Raw genomic sequence first — 24,017 nt, 5'->3', positions numbered from 1 at the left:
CCTACTCAGAGAGCAACTATGATTGTGATTAGCCTCACATTCATACCATATAAAATGTAAAGAACCAAAGTACTTAACACAGAAGACAAAAGAAGAAAAATTAACTTTCCCAAATATTTGAAAGGAATTTGCAATTGACCGCAGAGAGTAGACTGAGGGCCAATGTCTGAAAGTAGAGGAAGTATTTTTGTTTAATATAAAGAAGCTGTTTTGTTTTGTTTTTGGATGGTGTTTTTTAAAGATGTAATGATCAATTTAGGATGACGATGAGTTTTTTGTCATTGGAGGTATTTGAGTATGGTGAATGCTGAAGATAATTTAATCATCAGTTGGATAAGAAGGCTTTACCAAGTGTCAGTTTCCAAGTCTGTTCCATGGGTGCCCAGGGGTTCTGTAATTTTTTGCAAGGGGGTCTGCAAGGTAAAAATGATTTTCATAGTAGCATTAAGCTGTTTGCTTTTTTGACAGTGTAAATGTTTGTACTGATGGTTCAAAAGCAGTGAAAGATAAACATGCTGGTACCTCCACCCACACTTACTGGTCATTCTAATTCTTCAGTTGCCTGGGGAAAAAAGCCACCTTTATTTAAGAGTGTATATGGGGGCACTTGGCTGGCTCAGTTGGTAGAGCATGTGACTATTGATCTCGGGGTCATGAGTTTGAGCCCCATGTTGGGCACAGAGCATACTTAAATAAATAAATAAATAAATAAATAAATAAAATTTTAAAATGAGCAGCCTTAGGGGCGCCTGGGGGCCTCAGTCGGTTAAGTGTCTGCCTTTGCCTCAGGTCATGATCCTGGGGTCCTGGTATAAAGCCCTGTATTAGCTCCCTGCCCAGAGGGGAGTCTTCTCCCTCTCCCTCCACCCCTTCCCTCCTCCCCCACCCCGTGCTCTCTCTCTGGCTCTCTCTCTCAAATAAATAAATAAATAAATAAATAAATAAAATCTTTTTTAAAAAAAGAAGCTTCATTTGAAGGAACTAGTCTTTGCTAGTTAATCCTATCACCTAAAAACCTGCATTTCAAAACAGTCAGTGAATAAAAAACAGAACATAGCTATTTTTCAGATGAAATCTTTAGTTTCTATAAGGCTATCACATTTTATCTTATACAGTAGTTCTTGACTAAACTGCTTTAATATTTAAGCAAACAATAATGTGAAGGGAATTTAAGTTCTGAGGATTAGACTCAAATTCAAGGTATGGTAGTCTACTCACACTTCTTAATGCATAGAAATATTGTATTTGGCTATTTTGAAACATCTTCACAAATCATAAAATAAAGACAAGACTACAAATAAAAAGCATCCAAATTTTTCATAAAGAATAGATTTGTGTTTCTCAATGTCTATAAAATCTTCTACTATATATTGAAAATGCAGAAGAAACTCTCCTACAAAGAAACAAATTTAGGATGAAAGGTAAAAGAAGATAATTTGAAAGAAAAGAAGCCTGAAGCCATTTTTGTGTCAAAAAGAAAAATCAAAACCTTTTATTTTGTCCCAGGACTTAATAATTCAATTGTATTTTTCCCTAAAAAAAAAAAAAAAGCCATAAACAATGATTGTATTAGTTAAATAAGTACTTTTTTTCCTTTAAAAATCTTACAACATTAGGATCAAATTACTTCCAAATTTAACTTGATTGATTTCTGAATAACACATGCCACTTTAAAATGAAATTCTTGTATTCTAGAGAGTATTACAAGCCGCCAAGAAGCAAGAGAGGAAAACTGTATTGTTTTAAAGTATGCTTGAATAAATAAATGTTTTGCAGATCACTAATAGCCAATAACATTATTTGGAAGGTTTAGAGATGATCTGGTTTGCATTAAACATATTTACACTTTAAAATGCCTTCATGAATTAAGTCAAGCTTTACGGCAAACAGATGCTAAGAAATATGAAAATATATAGAGTTTTGCTGTATTAAGATTATCGTAATCTAAGGGATTCATTTCACCAGATTTTGAATAACCACTTGGCATTATTTTTTCCAGAGAGCACAGTCAGATGAACTGGAAAAAATTGAAAAGCACGGCCGGTCCTCCAAAGACAAGGAAAATGCCAAGTCTCTGGACAAACCTGAACAGTAAGCACACCTCAGGACCTCGTAGAAGGCCACCAGGCTATGGGCAGCCTCTTTCCATTTGGAAAATGTAGTGTTTTCTGGGCATAATTGTTCTGAATGATAGGAGGATAAACATCTGTTTATATGAATTATATTTTCCTCTTAACTTGGCTTTATTTCCTTAGGTTCCTTTATGAACTGTCACTAATCCCCAACTTCTCAGAGAGAGTCTTTTGTATTCTGTTCCAGTCCACGTTTTCAGAAAGCATTTGCTCAATTCGTCGCAAACTGGAATTGCTACAGAAATTGTGTGAGGTGGGTCCTGATCCATAGAATGCTGATGATTGAGTTCTGATGTTTAATTGTGTCCAGTCATGTTCATATTTCAAAAACATTTTCTTTAATGTACTGTAAGTATGCATAAATTTGCAGGATAGCAGTTCCACAGAAGAGAACATACCACGATTGGTTTCAAGATCAAAGCGAAAACTCAGAGGCGCCCACCGCCATGGGGCCCTGTTGGTAGAGTGCACTTGTTAGCTCCTACCTCCATGAATTTCTGTCCCTTCACAAACTCTTCACTTTCCATAGTCCTCTCCTACATCAGACTTCAGATTGGATGTGATGTGAAGGCATTTTATTTATTCTCCTTCAGTTTTGGAAGGGGCTTCCAACAAATTGTTAATGATTCTATCCAAATAATCTAGGAACAGCTGTATGACTCAATAGCAGATAAATATTCTTCTGAAAACAAAGAATAAATGCTTGGCAGAAATTACCAATATTACCATTTAAAACAATTTGTCAAAAATCAATAGTACCATTCGTTCTGGTTGTGGTAAATCATTTTGAAAACTAGTAAGATGTTATTAAAGACACATTTTCAGAGGAAAGAAGACATGCAAATTCCAGCTAAGCTTTGTGTTTTGGAAGAAGTGAGTGTGAACTTTTCAGGGATAAATCTAAATTTGGAAATTAATCTTTATAACTGTGTTTTGCCAAAAATTTCTATTGCTCCAGAGATAGGTATAATTAGGATGATGGCAATGACATTATTTTGTAGTAGTTCTCATATTACAGCCTTATTTGTTTTCAGCGCAATTATATCATAGAAATCACCTAGAGTGGTCTCTCAGTTTACAAATGTGTACCTGAATGCTTGTAGGGGGTATAGCTTCTTTTTTTTTTTTATTATGTTATGTTACTCACCATACATTACATCATTAGTTTTTGATGTAGTGTTCCATGATTCGTTGTTTGCATATAACACCCAGTGCTCCATTCAATATGTGCCCTCTTTAATACCCATCACCAGGCTAACCCATCCCCCCCAACCCCTCCCCTCTAGAACCCTCAGTTTGTTTCTCAGAGTCCATCATCTCTCATGGTTTGTCTCCCCCTCTGATTTCCCCCCTTCATTTTTCCCTTCCTACTATCTTCTTCTTTTTTTTTTTTTTAAATACAATGTATTATTTGTTTCAGAGGTACAGGTCTGTGATTCAACAGTTTTACACAATTCACAGTGCTCACCATAGCACATACCCTCCCCAATGTCTATCACCCAGCCACCCCATCCCTCCCACCCCCCACCACTCCAGCAACCCTTCAGTCTGTTTCCTGAGATTAAGACTTCCTTATATCAGTGAGATCATATGATACATGTCTTTCTCTGATTGACTTATTTTGCTCAGCATAATACCCTCCAGTTCCATCAACATCCTTGCAAATGGCAAGATTTCATTCCTTTTGATGGCTGCATAATATTCCATTGTATATATATACCACCTCTTCTTTATCCATTCATCTGTCGATGGACATCTTGGCTCTTTCCACAGTTTGGCTATTGTGGACACTGCTGCTATAAACATCGGGGTGCACGTACCCCTTCGGATCACTACATTTGTATCTTTGGGGTAAATACCCAGAAGTGCAATTGCTGGGTCATAGGGTAGCTCTATTTTCAACTTTTTGAGGAACCTCCGTACTGTTTTCCAGAGTGGCTGCACCAGCTTGCATTCCCACCAACAGTGTAGGAGGGTTCCCCTTTCTCCGCATCCCGGCCAACATCTGTCGTTTCCTGACTTGTTAATTTTAGCCATTCTGACTGGTGTGAGGTAGTATCTCATTGAGGTTTTGATTTGGATTTCCCTGATGCCGAGCGATGTTGAGCACTTTTTCATGTGTCTGTTGGGTAGGTGGTACAGCTTCTTAAAGTTAACTTTGGAAGCACCACTCAAAAACTAATGATGTGGGCGCCTGGGTGGCTCAGTTGGTTAAGCGACTGCCTTCGGCTCAGGTCATGATCCTGGAGTCCCGGGATCGAGTCCCGCATCGGGCTTCCTGCTCAGCGGGGAGTCTGCTTCTCCCTCTGACCCTCCTCCCTCTCATATGCTCTCTCTCTCTCTCATTCTCGCTCTCTCAAATAAATAAATAAAATCTTTAAAAAAAAAAAAAACTAATGATGTAATGTATGGTGATTAACATAACATAACAATAATAATAAAAAAATCCTAATAATAAGCAATGATACAGTTTGGATGTGACCCAAAATTATTAGGATAATATGAATATCTGCCACTAACTTAATTCAAAAAAAACTTTGTCTCAGAGAGAAAATGTTCTTTATTTGGTTTTACAGACATTAAAAAATGGCCCAGGGGTTATGCAGATCCTGGGTTTGGTTCTTGCTTTTGGCAACTACATGAATGGAGGGAATAAGACTCGAGGACAGGCCGATGGCTTTGGATTAGACATTCTTCCAAAGCTGAAAGATGTCAAAAGCAGTGTAAGTATTTTGTATGAATGAATGTAGGCAAATTGAAGATTAGATGCTTTATTTAGTAATAAGTTTGACTGTAAGCCTGTTGTAATAAATGTTTCTTTATGTTCCAAGGTGTTGATGTTCTGAACTAGGTAAAAGTATATGGCCATCATAGGTTTATGATTTTGTGAATAATGTTTCCTAAAGTGAGTAATTGTGAATCCTATGTCTAATGCATAATCGAGTAGAGGATTTTTTTTATGTTTCTTTTATTATTATTATTATGTTATGTTAATCACCATACATTACATCATTAGTTTTTGATGTAGTGTTCCATGATTCACTGTTTGCATATTAACACCCAGTGCTCCATGCAGAACAAGTAGAGGATTTTTAAAATAAAAATAATTATTTTTCACTCTGTCATTATCATGTCTGCTAATATGTATCCTTTTGGAGTCTGAGGATTAATTAATTTTCATAAATTAGATGGTATTCCTCTTCTGTGTTAAGTAATGGAGGCCAGCAGGCTTGTGTTTTAAAAACAAAACAAAGATGGGTGAAAGTAGATTGAAAATAAAATGTAAAAGATGATCCTGCTTTTCTACATATCATCCTCCCCTTTATACTGGTATGTGTGGGGATGTCTAAGCCTTTTTGCAGGCCTAATTAATTTTTGATCCTACTTCTATACTTGTATTTGTTTAAAATTAACATCTAAGAGATTATGAGAGTGTCAGTAAAAATATAATATTAGGGAAACAACTATGTTGGTTAGAGTTAATGTGTGAGATTGTAAACTTAGAAAATAATAGAATTCTGTTTCTCTGATAAAAGAATCTCCACAAAAAAAAGAGAAGATAGTAGGAAGGGAAAAATGAAGGGGAGGAAATCAGAGGGGGAGATGAACCATGAGAGACTATGGACTCTGAGAAGCAAACCGAGGGTTCTAGAGGGGAGGGGGGTGGGGGGATGTGTTGGCCTGGTGATGGGTATTAAAGAGGGCACGTATTGAATGGAGCACTGGGTGTTATTCACAAACAATGAATCATGGAACACTACATCAAAAACTAATGATGTAATGTATGGTGATTAACATAACATAATAATAATAATAAAAAAAGAATCTCCACACAGAACTATATGATAAAGAAAATTATGGTCATGTTTTTAAAATTATAAATATAAGTAAACGACGGCTCATAGAAATGGAAATACTAGAATTGTTCTTCCTCGATAATGAATATAGTTGACCCTTGAATGATGCAGGGCACTGACCTCCTGTTCAGTTGAAGATCCGCATATAACTTTTGACTCTCCTAAAGCTTAACTACTAATAGCCTACTGTTGATGAGAAGTCTCACTGATAACATTAGCCGATTAACACCTATTTCCTATGTTATATGTAACATATATGGTATTCTTACAATAAAGTAAGTTAGAGAAAAGAAAATGTTATTAAGAAAATCATTAGGAAGAGAAAATACATTTCCAGTACTGTACTATATTTGTTGAAAAAAAATCTAAGTGTAAGTGGACCCATGCAATTCAAACCCATGTTGTTCAAGGGTCAGCTGTAATTCCCACCTAAGAAAGAGATACTTTTTATTGTTTTTTCTGTTGGCCAACAATTCATTTGCTCATTCATTCATACATCCACTCATACATCCATTTGCCATTCTTTCACTGAGTTCTATGAAATCCCACACACTGCTTTTCCAAAATTGAATAAAGCCATCATCCTGTCTTGGAACACCAGCAGCACATACAATTTTTGTGATTTTTATGGTTATATTTGTTCAGATGCTATTATATTTGTATGGCACAAGTTTTCACAGGAACCTCCAGTATGTCAACTGGATAAATCACATTTGTTCAAAAGCAAAACTCTCTTCTAAGCACTTGAATAGTTCTTAACAACTGATTGTTGGATTGAAACAAGTAACATTTGCAAATAACACTGGAATATAAATAGCATCAACATAATATTTAGCTTATAAAAATGGATCTGAAATAGATTCTAATAATTATAATTATATATGAATAAGGGATTATTTGTTTTTTATTGGTTGATATATCTTATTCAATCTCCCAATAAGTTAAATTTTATCAATTTAAATAACTACAAGGAATAATCTAGATAAAAATTGCATAATAAAATCAAGAAACAAAATTTTATTTTATAATTTCACTTGCATTCTCACAAGAGTTATGTGAAGTCTTCTTTATTTGGTTCTTTCTGTATAAAGCAAATATAACTGTGTCTACTTCTTAGTACTATTTGTAGACCTGTATGGACAGAGCTGTTATTTAGATCACTCAGAATTTTCATTCAGCATGCCTATCAGCAGGCATTTAATAAATGTTTTGTTAATTGATTCAAGTATGGTTAACCATTTCATTGATTTATAAGTTAGGAAGGAGAAAGGAAAGTTGCTTTAATTATTTACAAGTGAATGCTCTTTCTAATAAATATATTACTTTTATTATTGCAGTGTATAACTGCATAACATATTATTATGTTATTATTACTATAAATTACTATGAGGGAAGTCTCTAAAAGGTGTATTATCATATCATGTCAAATTAAATTATAAAGGGATATTGCTTTGTATAAATAGAGGGAAAATAATGGTTAGATTGAACATTTCAGGGGATGTAGTTTGTGTCGTACGGTTTTTTAAAAAAATATATATTTGTCCTCCCACATTCAAATTATCTAGTACTAATTTCAAGTGATGCAAAAAAAGAGAAATCATTAAAAATGCCCCTAAGTGTGCCAGAAAGGGGGTGAAAAGCTATTCTTTGAAAACCATTAGAATAGGAACAATCCTACATTTTTTTTTCCTATAGAAATACACACATTGCATTATTTATAGCTGTGAGGACATTAATTCCTCAATCTCAGTTGCTGACATAGCAATTTATAATATGTATTTGCATTTTTAAAGCCCCTGCTTACTTAAAATAATACTTAACTTTATTTTCCTGATCCCTATACTAACAAATTTCAATCAGTCTTACTGTTGGAATGATACCTGCTGGTCCAGAAATGGTATAGAAATAAATGCTGGCAAGATTGAGTCACTTCAGCTAAAGTAGTAGTTATACCTTTTAATGATAAAACATGACAATTAATGAACTAATTTTCTGATCGAGGAGGGCAAAAGCAGCAAAGTATTCACAGTTGAGACTCCACCCTAGAACAGTTGTGCTTCTACTTGGAGCTTAGATTAGAACATTGGGAAAAACAGGATCTTCTGTGCCATTAAACTCCTTTGATGCAGTGGTTGAAGTACTTTGAAATGTAGGATCTCACATTTTATTCTAAATGTTCTCATTTATATATTGATTTACTGGAATTTTTTTACTTGACACTGCATATTTAATATTTAAAAAATATATTTTTACTTTGGTCTTTCTGCCTAGGACAATAGCAGAAGCCTTTTGTCATATATTGTTTCCTATTATCTTCGAAATTTTGATGAGGTAAGACAGTTTTTACATATAGTTCGATTTCGTTGTTGTTTTGCCATTGCCATTGTTGTTGTATCTTTATTTATATTAATGCTGGTTTGTTTTAAAATTATGTGTTTCTTGCTAATTAGGATGCTGGAAAAGAACAGTGTGTTTTTCCACTGCCAGAACCCCAGGACCTTTTTCAGGCCTCACAGATGAAGTTTGAAGATTTTCAAAAAGATCTCAGAAAACTAAAGAAAGACTTGAAAGGTAACTTATAATCTTAAAGGATCATGTTTGTATTACCGAATGCTTTTTTAAGGAGAAAAACACAGACTTTTCAATGTTTTTTTAAGAAAGTAAATCTTAACGGCTTTGTAAAACTACATTTTTTTAGTGTGGCAAAAGAAAAATTTTACCAATAATCTTATTATTTTGTTGTTTAAAAAGTTATGTATATTAGACATTTAGCTATTGAGTAGTATATTGGTTATTTGAATAGCAATCCCTTTCACCAGGAGCAAATTTGATCATCTTGTTTTCACTTGATAGCCAAGGACACTTGTACATTTTTCATGTTATTGTTAAAAGAGAAATAGTTCCTTCCTATCCCCCCTTGGTATACTTGCACAAGATGTTGTGGCTTATGAACTTTCCTGGGAACAAAAATCTTCTTTCATATAGTTGGTCAAAAAACACATGCATGTATAACATTTTATTGTTAGCTGAGAAGCCTTGTATCAAATCATTTTGAAATGAGTCTGAAATTCTTCAGATTTCTAAATTAAAAGTAACATTTAAAGGGCACTTGGGTGGCTCAGTCAGTTAAGTGTCTCTTGATTTCATCTCAGCTCATGATCTCAGGGTTGTGAGATCGAGCCTAGGGTCAGGCTCTGCACTCAGCAGGGAGCCTGCTTAAGACTCTCTCTCTCCCTCTCCCCTTCCTCTGCCTCTCTCCCTTTCTCCCTCTTTAAAAAAAAAAAATTGTTTTAAATAAAAGCCATCCAAATTCTAAAAGAAGGAGTGAAACTATTAGTATTTGCGGAGGATAACATTTTGTATATAGAAAACCCTAAAGACTCCACCAAAAATTATTAGAACTAGTAAATTAAGTTTCAGGTACAAAATCAATATACAAAAATCTATTGCATTTTTATGCACCAACAACAGACTATCCAAAGGAGAAATTAAGGAAGCAAACTCATTTTTACAATTGCATCAAAAAGAATAAAATACCTAGGAATAAATTTAACCAAGGAAGTGCAAGATGTATACACTAAAACCTATAAGACATATTGGTGAAAGAAATTGAAGAATATACAAATAAATGGAGAGCTATTCCATGCTCATTGTTTGGAAGATTTAATATTGTTAAAAATGTCTTTTTTACCCAGAGCAATCTATACATTCGGTGCAATTCCTATGAAAATTCCAATGTCATCTTTCACAGAATTAGAACAAATGATCCTAAAATTTGTATAGGAACCACAAAAGATCCCAAATAGCCAAAGTAATTTTGAGAAAGAAGAATAAAGCTGGAGGCATCACACTCCCTGATTTCAAGCTATATTACAAAGCAATAGTAATCAGAAGAGTATAGCATTGGCATAAAAACAGACACGTGGATCAATTGAACAGAATAGAAAGCCCAGAAATAAGCCCATACATATACGGTCAATTTACGACAAAAGAGGCAAGAATATACAATGGGGAAAGGACAGTCTCTTTCAATAAATGAGGTTTGGGAAAACTGGACATCCAAATGCAAAAAAACCAAAACTGAACAGTATCTTACCCCATACCCAAAAATTAACTCAAATTAGGTTAAGGACCTGACTGTAAGACCAGAAACCATAAAACTCATAGAAGAAAACAGGCAGTAAGCTCCTTGATATCAGTCTTGGTGATATTTTTTTTGCATCTGACTCCAAAGGCAGTGGCAACAGAAGCAAAATAAACAAATGGGACTACATCAAACTAAAAAGCTTCTGCCCAGCAAAGGAAACTGTCAATAATAGGACAAGGTCCTTACTGAATGGGAGAAGATATTTGCAAATGATAAATCCAATAAGGGGTTAATATTGAAAATATATAAAGCACTCATACAACTTAATAACAAAAACACAAACAACCCAATTAAAAAATGGGCAGAGGATCTGAATAGACATTTTCCCGAAGAGGATGTACAGATGGCCACAAGGCACATGAAAAGATACTCAACATCACTAACCATCAGGGAAATGCCAATTAAAACTACAATGAGATATCACTTCACACCTGTCGGAATGGCTAGTTTCAAAAGAACAAGAAGCAACAAGTGTTGGCGAGGATGTGGAGAAAAAGGAATCCACTTACACTGTTGTTGGTGGTGTAAATTGATGCAGCTACTCTGGAAAACAGAATGGAGTTTCCTCAAAAAGTTAAAAATATAACCGTCATTGAGTTCAGCCGTTCTACTTCTGGGTATTTATCTGAAGAGAATGAAAACACTAATTTGAAAAGCTATCTGCACCCCTCTGTTCATTGCAGCATTATTTATAATAGCTAAGACATGGAAGTAACAGAAGTGTCCATCAATAGATGAATGGATAAAGATGTGGTATGTATGTGTATATATATGTACACACACACACACATACACACACACACACAGGAATATGACTCAGCCGTAAAGAAGGATGAAATCTTATTTGCAACAACATGGATGGACTTTGAGTGTATTTTGTTCAGTGAAATAAGTCTGACAGAAAAAGAAAACCTAAAAAAAAAAAAAATCAGAAAACAAAACAAAGCTCATAGATACAAAGAACAAATTGGTGGGCAAAATGGGTGAAGGGGGATCAAGAGGTACAAACTTCCAATTATGAAATAAATGTGTCATGAGGATATAATGTAATGTATAGCATGGTGACTTTAGTCAGTAATATTACAAATTTGAAAGATGCTAAGAAAGGAAGTCTTAAGAGTTCCTATCACAGTTGGAGTGCCTGGGTGATGTCATGGTCATGAGATCGAGCACTGTGTCAAGCTCCGCACTCAGCACAAAGTCTGCTTAGGACTCTCTCTCCCTCTCCCTCTGCCCTTCCCCACCACACACTCTCTCTCTCTCAAAAATAAATAAATAGATCATAAAAAAAAAAAAGTTCCCATCACAAGGAAAGAAAATTAATTGTGTAGTGACAGATGTTAACTATACTTATTGTGGTGATCATTTCACAATGTATACAAATGTTGAATCATTATATTATACACCTAAAACTAAAATAATCTTATATGTCAATTACACTTCAATGATAATTTTTAAGATAAAGAGATTTTAAGTGAAAAGTCACATTTACACAGAAAATTTACAATTTTTTTTCATTTTGAATGTAAAATCTCTTTATTCCCTTTATGATCATGAGGGTTCTTGTTGCAGAGCTGAGAACACCTCAGCTGTCTCTTTCAATCTCTTGCTAAGTCTGTTAAGCACAGATAGGGAATAAATAAATTTATGTGAGATTTTCATATGATGTTGTATTACTAGATGAGAAGAGGGTTGGTTACGTCTTTCTATAAATCAAATATGATATCACTTTTTAAGAGATTGTATCCCAGTTTTGAAATATTTATCCAAAGATTTTGACCTGTAATCAAATTTATGGAGCTGTTATAGTCTCATCACAGATGCTTTTATATGGATTTAAATCAACAGAGTAACATTATATAGTTTGATTTTCTATCTATTTTCTATAGTTTGATTTTCTAAATGCTCCACAACATTTATTTATAGTCCTGGTGCATGTCAGGCATTTGCGAGGTGCTGTGGAAACCATAGATACAATCATCACTGCCAAGGAGGGGTGAAATTCTGTCACTTAAATGTTCTCCCTTAGAGCCTCAAATAAGGGTGCCCATTGATTGAGCCCAAGAATGACTGCCTTGTTGCAAAAAAAAAAAAAAAAATACATAAAGCTATGTTACATTTATATAATACTATGATACTATATACTTAAGTATGATTTCTTAAAATAATAGGAAACTTAACCATTCATGTGTAGTACGTATTATACTTCAAAATTTGCCAGGTATCTTGGTTTGCTTATGAAATTCTGCATTTTTTCTCTGTCTCTGTCTCTTTGATGTGGTGCTGGGGGCATTTCTGGAATATCTGGAAAATACTTCACACTTCAACAATTTGGTCTTGCAGAGGATTTTGTAGTTTGTAGGTAATTTAATAAATGAGTGGAATGGTAATCTTATCACCAGGGGATTTCTGTTTGCTTTGGTTGGTGCATCACTTGGAATGTTACTTCATTTATTTTTCATATCTACATAGTTTCTTATTACAGTTATTAAATATACATGTAGTCATGAAAATGCCAAGTTCTCACAAGTCTTAGAGCTGAAACAAGGGAAGGAGCACACACCAGATCATGGTTTTGAAAAGGACAATTGACCAGGGCCACTGGGTAATGTTTCCTCATGCACAGCTATCTTCTTAAGCAATGTGGTTAACTACACACATTAAACGTTGAGGGGGCATCTTGGCAATTTTTAGTACCTCAGAGGGGTGAGAAGGTGATGATTTTAAGCCTCACAATTTATACTTCCCATTGGGATAAGACAAATTTCTCTAAAAGCCTCTTCCCTCAACTAGTACCAATGGCATTTGCTTGCCCAGTATTTTCTCATTTGTCTATGGATTGTTACAATTTGCTGCTCTAGAAATGGAAAGTTTCATGACCAAATGAACATAAGAACTGCTGGGATAAGATAAATTTAAAGGGAATTCACAGTGTTCTCTGAAATGTGTTAGTATTTCCCTAATTTATTTGATCACAGAGTACTTTCTCACAGAGTATCTGATAGTTTCTCTAGTCAGTGGAACATAGTTTAAGAAATGCAAGCCTGGTACCATGTTAGAAACAGAAGCATGGCATTTGCCTCTAAGGAGCTTACAAAGAAAGTAGGGAAATGAAACTATAGTTTATGAACTAATATAATTATATATTTCTGTTCTTATAAAACAAGATTAGCTTGAAGAGCAATTTACAAGGCTGTTAAACTCTGAGGTATCCTTTAAACACTGACAAAAAAATCATAATTTAATCATATGTGTTATGTTTTGCTTTTCCAAAATTTGAGTTTTTCCATTGAAAACAAGATATTTTGTAACACAAGGAAAGAAATCTTATGCGCTGAAATTTAAATTCATTTTCTGGGAAAGTTTTAGCATGACTGTAGCGTTTCATATCAACAAGGCCTAATTTAGTAAAATTGTCTTGTGTCCCTTTTTGCAGTCAAATGCTCTACCACTGAGCTATACCCCCCCTTGTGTCCCTTTTTGGAATGAGATTAGGTATAATTAGATATGTACATTGATTTGACTGAATGGGAATCAAAATTGAAGACCATTGAATTATGTTACTTTTGATATAATTTAAAATAATGTCTACTTTGATAAATAACTTATTAAAAATGATTCCTTCTAAGTGACCAAATTAGGTAATTCATTTAGGAAGATTCAAATAGCCTGTTCCCTTTTTTCTTTTTTTTTTTCCAGAAGCAAGTTGTTTTAAGAAAGCTCAGAAAATGAGAGATGATGTGTATAAAGAGTTTATCTCAATACTTTCCATATAGTAAATATCCAATAAGTATTGACTATTCATAATAAGGAAAAAAATAGAAGAAATGGTGTGATTAGTTTGATAAAAAATAAACTATAACCATTAAGTTACTCATCTTCTGCCTCTATCACTTCTTTTTTTCTGCTTCAAGACTTGATTTATTTCTGAGGAAAGACTGGGAAATAATGTGTTATGGCTCAGGCATTGTAATAAAACAACTGAATCTCATTTTAGCATTTTATAAGAACATCCACTAGGTTTGGTTTCTACAGTTGTTCCCAAGATTTCCACAGCTCCTCAGGGTGCTCCCCTGGCTTTCTTAGCTCAGTGACATGTAGTTTGTTAAGCAACCTGATCTGCTTTTGATCTCTTCTGGCTGTCAGCAGTGTTTCTTGTTGCAGTCCTGCCAAATGACGACTTCTGTTCCAGTGCCTTTCTTAGTTAGAAGTTGTAGCAATTGCCACATGACTTAAATCAACTCAACATGTACGGGGCATTGAGTAATTAAGTTACCGGAACTGGACAAGAATGTTCTCATGCAAATTATTTCTGTATCCTCCCTCCCTCCCCCCACCTTCAATAAGAGACTTGAAAATGTTTAAAATTCATGAACTATATCTTCAAATTGAAGTCATGTCTGTGTTCAGAGATATACAGGAGAACCCAGTCTTTAAAATTGTCTGTATTGACTTATATTTGTGCGTGGCAATTTTATTTACAATTGTAAATTTCTGATTTTTTTTTTGTTTGAGGGAAAAATGATATTATGAACTCAATTCAAATGAAACCAATAGCTTTTTAAAAAGTAACATTTTGGGCGCCTGGGTGGCTCAGTTGGTTAAGCGACTGCCTTCGGCTCAGGTCATGATCCTGGAGTCCTGGGATCGAGTCCCGCATCGGGCTCCCTGCTCTGCAGGGAGTCTGCTCCTCCCTCTGACCCTCCTCCCTCTCATGCTCTCTGTCTCTCATTCTCTCTCTCTCAAATAAATAAATAAAATCTTTAAAAAAATAAAAAATAAAAAGTAACATTTTACTATGATTTTTAAAATGAGTCTCAGTTCAGCATAGGAACATCAAACAGCACTGAAAAATGTGGAGAAAAAATTGTGTTTATTTGTGATTCTACAGTCCAATGATAAATAACATTAGTATTTGGTATATTTTTATCTGGTGTGGGTGTGTATTGCTTGTGTATGCACAAATTATACCACTGGAGCCATGACATATGTAACTGTTACATTTTCGGCTTTATAGTTGGGTCATTTATTTATTTATTTATTTATTAAAGATTTTATTTATTTATTTGACAGGGAGAGAGGGAACACAAGCAGGGGGAGTGGGAGAGGGAGAAGCTGACTCCCAGCAGAGCAGGGAGCCTGATGTGGGGCTCGATCCCAGAACCCTGGGATCCTGACCTGAGCCGAAGGCAGACGCTTGATGACTGAGTCACCCAGGTGCCCCTATAGTTGGGTCATTTAATTAATTCACATTTATATTCTCTCATTATCCTTATTCTGCTTTGGCTTTGCTTTAATATGCACATTATGAATTCATTCATTCAATCATTCATTCATTCATTGTCTTGCTCTGTACTTAGTGAAAACTTTCAACTTGAAGACTGATGTTTTCCTTAATGTCTTCGGAATTCTCAACAATTATCTGTTCAGTGTTTATCACTTTTCTTTCCTTTACCTGAAACTCTTCTTAGATGTACATTGGAGCCACTTTAGTCTCACTCTCTATGTTTCCTAACTTCTCTTTCATATTTTAAAAATCCACCACCACCTTTTTTGCTATAATCTTCATGCATTCCTCAACATTGTCTTCTAGTTCATTAAGTCTCTTTTTGGCTCTGTCCAATCTGATGTTTGTATTATCAGTATAACTAGTCATGATAATATTTTTGTTTCCAGGTTTTCTAATATGATTTTTATCACATGTATTTTTACCTTTAAAGTAATTTCTTGTTCTTATTTTAGATATTATCTTTCCTTTATCTCTTTGAGGTTTATAAAAATATATTGAAGACCTTTTTGGATTTTCTATAGTTTTTGTTTCATCCAAAATGAATCCATCTTTCATTTGTTAATAGTTATAAGCTATCTTTCTATTCATTAGTTTCATTTTGGTATTGGAATGTTGATTTAAAACAAGTGTCAGAAAATTACAGCCTGTGTGTTAATTGAGCCCTCTTTTTGTAAGTCAAGTTCAGCTGGGACATAGCCATACACACGCAATTATGTATGTATTGTCTATGATTGCTTCTGTGTTGCAAGCTGAGGCTTTGACAGAAACTGCCTATCAGTCTGTCAGTCCCTTGCTCTCTCCCTTCTCCTGACCCCCCAAATCCTTCATTCTCTTGATTTTTTCAATTGCTTTGACAAGGCCTGTTTTTGCCCCCCAGGCCAGAACCAAAGCTTCTGTTGGCAGCCTGGGACTCCTGCCCTGTGCCTACATAAATGTACATACATGTACATATGAGGCTTATTACAGATTCAGTATCAAACTAGTGACTGACTTAGCTCAGGGCTGCCTGGAAAGCTGTGTCTGCCTAGGCTTGCTGCCCCAGTCACATAGCTACATGTGGACTGTAGCTGTTTTCATCCTCCTTTCACAACCTGGGGAGTTCAGTCACAGCTCTGGGTCTCCAGTAATGAGACCGGTTCCATTTCCAGCTGTGTGAACTCTCCCTTCACCAGGCTCTACATAAGCCAAGCTCTTTACCTTCTTCTCTACATGCACGCTCCAGTGACCTCTTGCTTCAGCACTGCTTATTAACTTGGGCTACTCTAAAATTTCTGGTCCAAGGAGATATTAACATTTTTTAAAGTATACTGTGTTGTTTGCTTTTCTCTTTTTATGTTTTCATTTATTGCTATGTGTTTTCAGCAGAAGGAAGGCTCAGCCTATGAATTCATCGTTCCATTTGACTGGACATCTGTATTCACTTTTATAACTTACATATTTTTTCCCACTGAAAATTATAACATGAGCATTTTCCCATGCCATTAATACAATTCAAAAACCATTTCAGATGATTTCATAATAATCCTCCTCATGATTGTGCCATAATTTAGTGAGTAATTTGATTCTTGTAAGAAAGAAATTAGACTTTTCCCAGTTTTCTCTACTCTTAAGAAATATGTTGACCATCTTTATTCATAGTGCTTTTACTATATCTCTGATTATTTCCTTAACATAGATTCCTAGAATTATAATTACTGGATCAGAAGCCATGAACTTTTTTTTCAGATTCTTAATAATTTATTAGATTTAGATTGTAAGGAATCTTGGAGCTATTATAGTCTAATACCTTAATTATTCAACAAATGTTTATTAAATTAATAGAAAGTACAAATAAAAAATAGACCCCTCATAGTTCATAGATTAATAAGAGGGCCAATGATTATATGAATAACCACTATGTGGTATAACAAATATTTAGTTATATAAAGAAGATACTATAGAAACATAGACTTAAATATATATATATAATTGGAGAATTATATTTAAATCAGACTTTGAAATATCAGTAAAATTTTCTCCAGGAGAAAGAAAAATAAAATTTCAACAGTGGGAAAGAGCATGAGCAAAGTCACCAGTCTTGCCACATTTTTGGCTTTGATTATCTATTGACCCATGGGGCCAGGCATTTCTTAATTTATATCAGGTTTACATCTGAGGGACAAAAAATATTCATACCTGAGTTGGCTTACTGCAACAGAATTCGTAAGTACGGTCAGAATTGTGCATATATATGGTTTGATAAAGCCCCCCAACCAGTAATTTTTATATGCCTTTCAAGGTAGCTTGCTGTGCTTACTCTGTGTCAGTGTTTTACATATATTAACATAATTTAATCCCTATGATGATAATATTATCATTAATCTTCTCTTTAGTGAATTGGTAACTACAAGTTAGAGATATTAAATACCCTGCAAAGGGGACTGGATCTGAACCTGGGGAACCCAATCCAGAGCTCATCCTCTTAACATCAACGCTAATGTTGCTCCTGTTAAGGTTTTTCTGAATGGAACCCTTCAGGGAAGATTTGACATTGACTGCCCTTAGCTCTTAGTACATGCCTGACATGATCTGGACTCAGTAAGTAAGTAAGTGAACCAATAAAGTAAAGAAATGGATGGTAAAATCTGATAAAACTAGAATATAGGGTGCTCAGGGGTGTGCAATTGGAGGATGTCTAGGCACCCTTGAGAAGGGTCTTAAGGACTGACTGAGGAGTTTGGACTTGATTCTGTGATTGTTGCTTAGACATGGGAATGCTTTTAGGCAAGGATGCAACACACTTGGACATGCATCTTTGAAAACCCACCATGAAGATTTTGTGAATGATGGTTTACAGGGGAGACCAGAAGCAGGAGACCTAGCTAGCTAGTCATAGACGTTGAGGGCATAAGCTAAGTTCCTTGTGGTTGGAATGAAGAGGAGAAAAGGTTATGGGAGTTTTCCGAGATACACTGGAACAAGATTCTGTAATTGCACTGATATATACAAGGTAAAGAAAAAAGAGATACAAAATGACTTTAATTTCTATCTTATATACCTGGATGGATGCAAACCTATTACAGAAGGAAACACAGGAGGAGTGAATAGAGGTGGAAAGTAGTCTATGACTTAGTTTGGACTTGTTAAAGTCCTTCAGAACTTGAAGAGATTACATCAAAAATGAAGTAAAAAAATATGCAAGGAGCATGAAAAGCCCACAATTCTGTTGTGACTTGGCTAAGATCAGAGCTCCAAGTGAGTCAGCAGCAGATACCCAATTTCACACATTCATTTCAGCATGCTTTCCACCACCCACCCAGATTTTCCTATTACATCTAGAATTGTAATTCCTACTAAAAGTCAAGAGCACCCTTAGTATGAGAAATGATATGATTTTAAAATTACTCTACTAAGGTATATTTTAATTAGAAATAGGTGAGAACCTGAATCTTTCAAATTATAGTGTGCTTTAGCATAGCAGATGAAAGAGTGGAAGGGATACCAATAGAATCCCACAGTAGTTGTTGAGCTCTGTTTCTCTTTTTATATGGCATTTCTATATGACCTTCTCTTCTTCTGTTATATGTATCCGTCTCATGTAATGTAAATTTTTTTACAAGTAATCTATCAAATTTTCATTATCCTAATATCCTCATCTGAAACAGTAGAGCTGTGTTTTTACTGTGTGTAATTTTCCTTGTTGGAATTTTATATGTATCAAGCATGTCTATAAAATACTGAGCCTGGTCTGCTTAAGTCAACAAAGTTTATCCAAATAAGTGTTCTCCTCAAATGCAGCTGAACTCAGAACTGACATTTATTGAAGCACCTTTTATTGAAGATACTTTGCTCAATTCCTAGAGAGAAAAGATGAATAATAAATTGGTGGTTATATTTCAAGAATGTATCTGTAGTCAAGAAGCCAAACACAGGCAGGTCATTACCCCATAGTATTGCAATGATGTTGACAAATAGATACAGAAAGCAGTGTGGAAGGTAAGCTGTCCACTTCCCTAATTTGTCATTTTGTATCTCTTTTTTCTTTACCTTGTATATATCAGTGCAATTGTACGTTCTTGGAATTGTAAACAATCCTATGTGACTTAAATACAGGCTTAGTGCAGGGGAAGTAGAAAGTGATAAAACCGTAGAGATATGTAGCAACTAGATCACAAAAGCCAACATAGGCACGCTGGGCAGAGACACTGGAAATGGATGAGGAGTATGTGTGTACCTGGAATAGATGGGAAGGAGAATGAGGAGGGGCAGAGAAGAATTTCAGGGAGAGGAAAGTCTAAAAGCCCCTGTATTCTCAGAACACAGTGAGCATGACATGAGAGAGAAAGTTTTCCAATCATGTATAGTGTAACAAGTTTATATGCTTTATAAATTTACATTTTATTCCAAATGCAATATCCAGCCCCTTAAAGATCCTACTTATGGAATTAGAGTGATATGATTTATGTTGTGAAAATATTGCTCTGGCAGGCACAGAATTGGGGAGACCAGTTAGGAAGGGGCTCAAATAAAAGATGATGGTGGTTTTAACCAAAGATGGTACAGAGAAGATGGAGAGAAACTAACAGATCTTTCTAATTGTTAGGGGCAGTGAGGGTGATGTAAAGTAGTGGTATCACTCCCTAATCTCCTTTCAGTCACACTCTGCAGTTTGCTATAATGTTTTGCTGTTTGAGATGTTTACATTTCTTGACAAAAGCTTTGAAAGAAATGTATTCATTTTTGATATTTTTTCCAAAGTTAGTAAGCTTCACGTATCTTTCTTTTCTCATTCCCCCTTCCCTCCCCCATATTAATATGCAGATGCACTCAATTCAAATAAACAGTTTTCAAGATTTTTAGACTTTTCATGCTGTAAATCTCTTGAGCCTCCATTATTTTCAGTGGTAATTTTGCTAGTGGAAGGGAGAGTTAATGAGAAGAAAATAAAGTCATCAGTCATTCAATTCTAAGATTTGATGCCATTTATTCATATTAGAAAAAACTAGTAAGGTTGTACTTCCTCATTTTCACTAATCACTTGCTTTTCTGAGCCAACTGCCTTGAGAAAACCACAGCTAATTAAAGGTAGGTGATTAGTTCTCTGACAGTTTGAGTTAAGATAACATTTAATTTTATAAATTATCCGTGATTGTGTTACAAAGTGTATTTTACAAAAATGTTTTTCTTTTTGTGCAACAGCCCATTTAGATTAATTCAAAGAAGTAAGATGCCCTTTCGCACGGGGACCCAGTATAAGCCAATTATCACGTGAAAGCGTAGTCTTCCATATGTAGTATGTGCTCACTGTGGGCGTAAAATCATTTACAATAGTCTCCATGTGAAGGTTTCATTCTCTGTGACTGAGGTTCTGCAGTTGTTTTTTTGTTTGGTTTTTTTTTTTTCATTTAAAATTAGCAAACTCCTCCTCCTTCTTCTGTACTCAGCTAAAATGATTTCTCTTCCGGAAGCTGTCTGGATGAACTTGTCCTATAGGAGAACATTGGTAAAGGTACACTAATATCTACATAAATGGAAATTTGCAGAGATGCATGACAGCATGTTAAATGTGAGAGTGTAAGTGTCAAGAACTTCTTAAATTACACCTAGAATCTCATCTCAGGATACAGAGTAGTATCCTTTTCAAATATACAGAAAGTCAGAGAATGTGAAATATTGGCAAAGATGTGGATTAATGAGAACTCCTTTACACTGATGATGGCAACATAAATTGACATGCTTTATTTGGAAAACTTGAAGGTAGTGGTTGTCTCTGGGGCCAAGGGCAGAGTGTAGGGAGCCACGGGACTCTTCCAAAGTATTGATTAAGTTCTGTTTCTTTTTTTTTTTTTTTTTAATTTTTTATTTAAATTCCATTTAGTTAACATAGAGTGTATTATTAGTTTTGGGGGTAGCATTTAGTGATTAATCAGTTGCAAGTTCTGTTTCTTAAGTTGGAAATTGAGTAAATGTTAAGTACATGCTATGTATGCTCCTCTATAGTATGACATGCTTCGTAATTTTATTTAAGAGGAATAAAAATAGGCAGCCACCCAGGAATATGTTTGAATTAGAGTTGAAATTCAATCATCTTGGGCCCCACTAATTTAAAATGTGTGATTACTCAGCCTTTTTTATTCTTTATGAAGAAATTATATAGCATAGCAAATTCAAAGGTAAACACAATTAAAGAACATATGAAATTTAATTAAAAGAACTAGCTATGTTTTAAATGACTTTGAATATATGTTTGCAGATGAATTGTACTAATATATAACATTTTGGGGGTAAATATTAATCTGAAAAACTGGCATATCTTCTGGTGAACAATTCAAACAGACATTATGTACAAGAAATTAATAAAAACAAAATTAAGTACTAGTCCCAGAAAACTGCGAGTACACAGAAAAAGATAATCCATTCATTTTGGTTTACTGCTTCTACTAGTTCTGAGTGAAGTCAGAAAAGCGGAAACCACATTTATTATTTAATAGAATTAATTTAATATGGAGAATTAGGTTAGCACATGTTAGAGGACAGAAAAAGCAAAAAAGGAATGCTCAGGTAAATATTGGAAGCAGCTATCATTCCTTGGGGAACCAAGTGAAGAAGTTGAGGTTATCAAAGAACCTAGAGATTCCAGGAGAGCGCTCTGAGGGGCTGGGCCCTAGATCTCTGATCTCTGAGAGGGTATGGCCTGGACAAAGAGTACCTGAGTAGTTTGGATGGGGGACCCTGCAGAACTGTGATTGAGCACTCAGAGGAGGAGTCCCACAGAGCTGGATTGAAGAGGACAGGGAGAAGGACCCCTCAGAGCTGAAATCGGGAGCTCAGTGGTTCTGACAGAGCTGGGACTAAGGAGTTTGGAGAGAAGGAGCTCCACATAGCTGGGACTGGGGGGATGAGAGGTGAGACTCCACATAGCTAGGATTGGGGACCTTAGAGGAGGGGTTCTGCCTGGCTGCACTGGTACTTTCAAGGGGTGCAATGATGCTGGATTGGGCCTGTGAAAACAAGCCAGGACCTGGAACCACCTGCTGATGTGGGGAGAGGAAAAGAGTCTGGGGATGGTGCTCAAGGGAGCAGCAAATCCCCATCCACTGCTCTTGGGGAAATCTGTCAGGAAGCCTGCTGGCAAAGGAGAAAGGTAGTTTGCTGAACCCCCAGTGTCCCAGACCTCAGTATAGCCATGTAGTTTGGGAGCTAAGAGACAGTATCTTAATAACTAGACATACTGTTTACTTATTTTATTATTTAATTTTAATTTATCTATTTAAATTATTCTAAGGTGGTCCTACAAGTCTCTCTCATGGCTTTCAAAGCTAAAGATAAGTAGAAGAGATTTAGAGTTCTTGGAGATCCTTAAGAGACATACTGTTCTCTTCTCCAGCTAACATTTCTTTAGGCTATCTTCCCACTTTATTTAGTTCTTTCTTTGCTGCTTTGTAGACATTCTCACAGGTGATTATATCCACTTCCAAAACTCAGAGAAGAAAAAATCAGAACAGAGGATGGATAGATGATTCTGACCAATGTCTAGTACAATAGAAAGGTGGTGTGCCTGTTTGAGTAGCACATTATGGTTAATAACACCCCACGTCTTGTTTGGTTCTGATAGTAGTTGACTTGTTAACTCAGTTATCCCCATGATCTGTGGTTCATCCTTCACAGACCTCTACCCCATTTCTGTGCTACGTGTGCTCTTCTGTGTCACAAAGTGTACAACTTTGTATGTGTGTCTTTTGAAACTCATGGCTTCTGGTAAACCCTATGATCAGGAACATCTAAAATTCTGGTGCTGTGTTCGAAGACTTAAAACTTCACACAAGTTTCTAATTAATTTTCTAATTAATAAAAGTAAAAACAGAGGAAGTTAACGTATATTGAGGCACTACCAGAGGTGCTGTGTTCCTCATGTGCATTAACCCTGGCGCTAAACTGCTGGATATGACCATTGCCATCTCCATGTTGCAGATGAAATGACTAAGGTCAGCAAGACTCGGGAACCTGTCCGAGGTCTCTCAGGTAATGGGTAGTGAAAGAACAGTTGAAATAAGGCAATCAGAGAAAGACAATTATCATATGATCTCACTGATATGTGGAATTTGAGAAACAAAACAGAGGATCATAGGGGAAAGGAGGGAAAAATAAAACAAGACGAAACCAGAGAGGGAGACAAACCAGAAGAGACTCTTAATCTCAGGAGACAAACTGAGGGTTGCTGGAGGGGTGTGGGGTTGGGGGATGGGGTAACTGGGTGATGGACATTAAGGAAGGCATATGATGTAATGAGCACTGGGTGTTATATAAGACTGATGAGTCACAGGCCTGTACCTCTGAAACCAATAATGCATTATATGTTAATTAATTGAATTTAAATAAAAAATGTTAAAAAACAAAAAGAACAGTTCAAATCTAGTTCTCCCTCTTCCAAAGCTTGGGCTCATGTTCTAATGTGTTGCTTCTCTATTTTATTAAAATACTTTACATTTCTTCATCTACGTTAATAGAATATTAAAGGATACCTGGAGATACTAGTTATCAATCCGTAAGATTGGCAAGAGTCCTAAGTGTAATTTTCCATAAAATTTCCTTCTTAACCAACAGGGAATGTT

The 24,017-nt window shown here is 35.4% G+C and overlaps 1 protein-coding gene across 1 annotated transcript in view; it reads left to right on the top strand.

Moving 5' to 3' along the window:
• Positions 1 to 24,017, top strand: part of FMN2 (formin 2) — a 372,324-nt gene that overhangs the window by 227,736 nt on the left and 120,571 nt on the right. Inside the window, exons 9-13 of the mRNA XM_036076720.2 lie at positions 2,000 to 2,091; positions 2,256 to 2,385; positions 4,709 to 4,855; positions 8,261 to 8,320; positions 8,440 to 8,560. Coding sequence (XP_035932613.2) covers positions 2,000 to 2,091; positions 2,256 to 2,385; positions 4,709 to 4,855; positions 8,261 to 8,320; positions 8,440 to 8,560 — 550 coding nt within the window. The remainder of the gene's footprint in view (positions 1 to 1,999; positions 2,092 to 2,255; positions 2,386 to 4,708; positions 4,856 to 8,260; positions 8,321 to 8,439; positions 8,561 to 24,017) is intronic.

Source organism: Halichoerus grypus, chromosome 7, assembly GCF_964656455.1.
Source record: "Halichoerus grypus chromosome 7, mHalGry1.hap1.1, whole genome shotgun sequence".
NCBI lineage: Eukaryota > Metazoa > Chordata > Mammalia > Carnivora > Phocidae > Halichoerus > Halichoerus grypus.
Note: the sequence above shows the minus strand (reverse complement) of the source record. Positions and strands in the feature narration are given on the sequence as shown.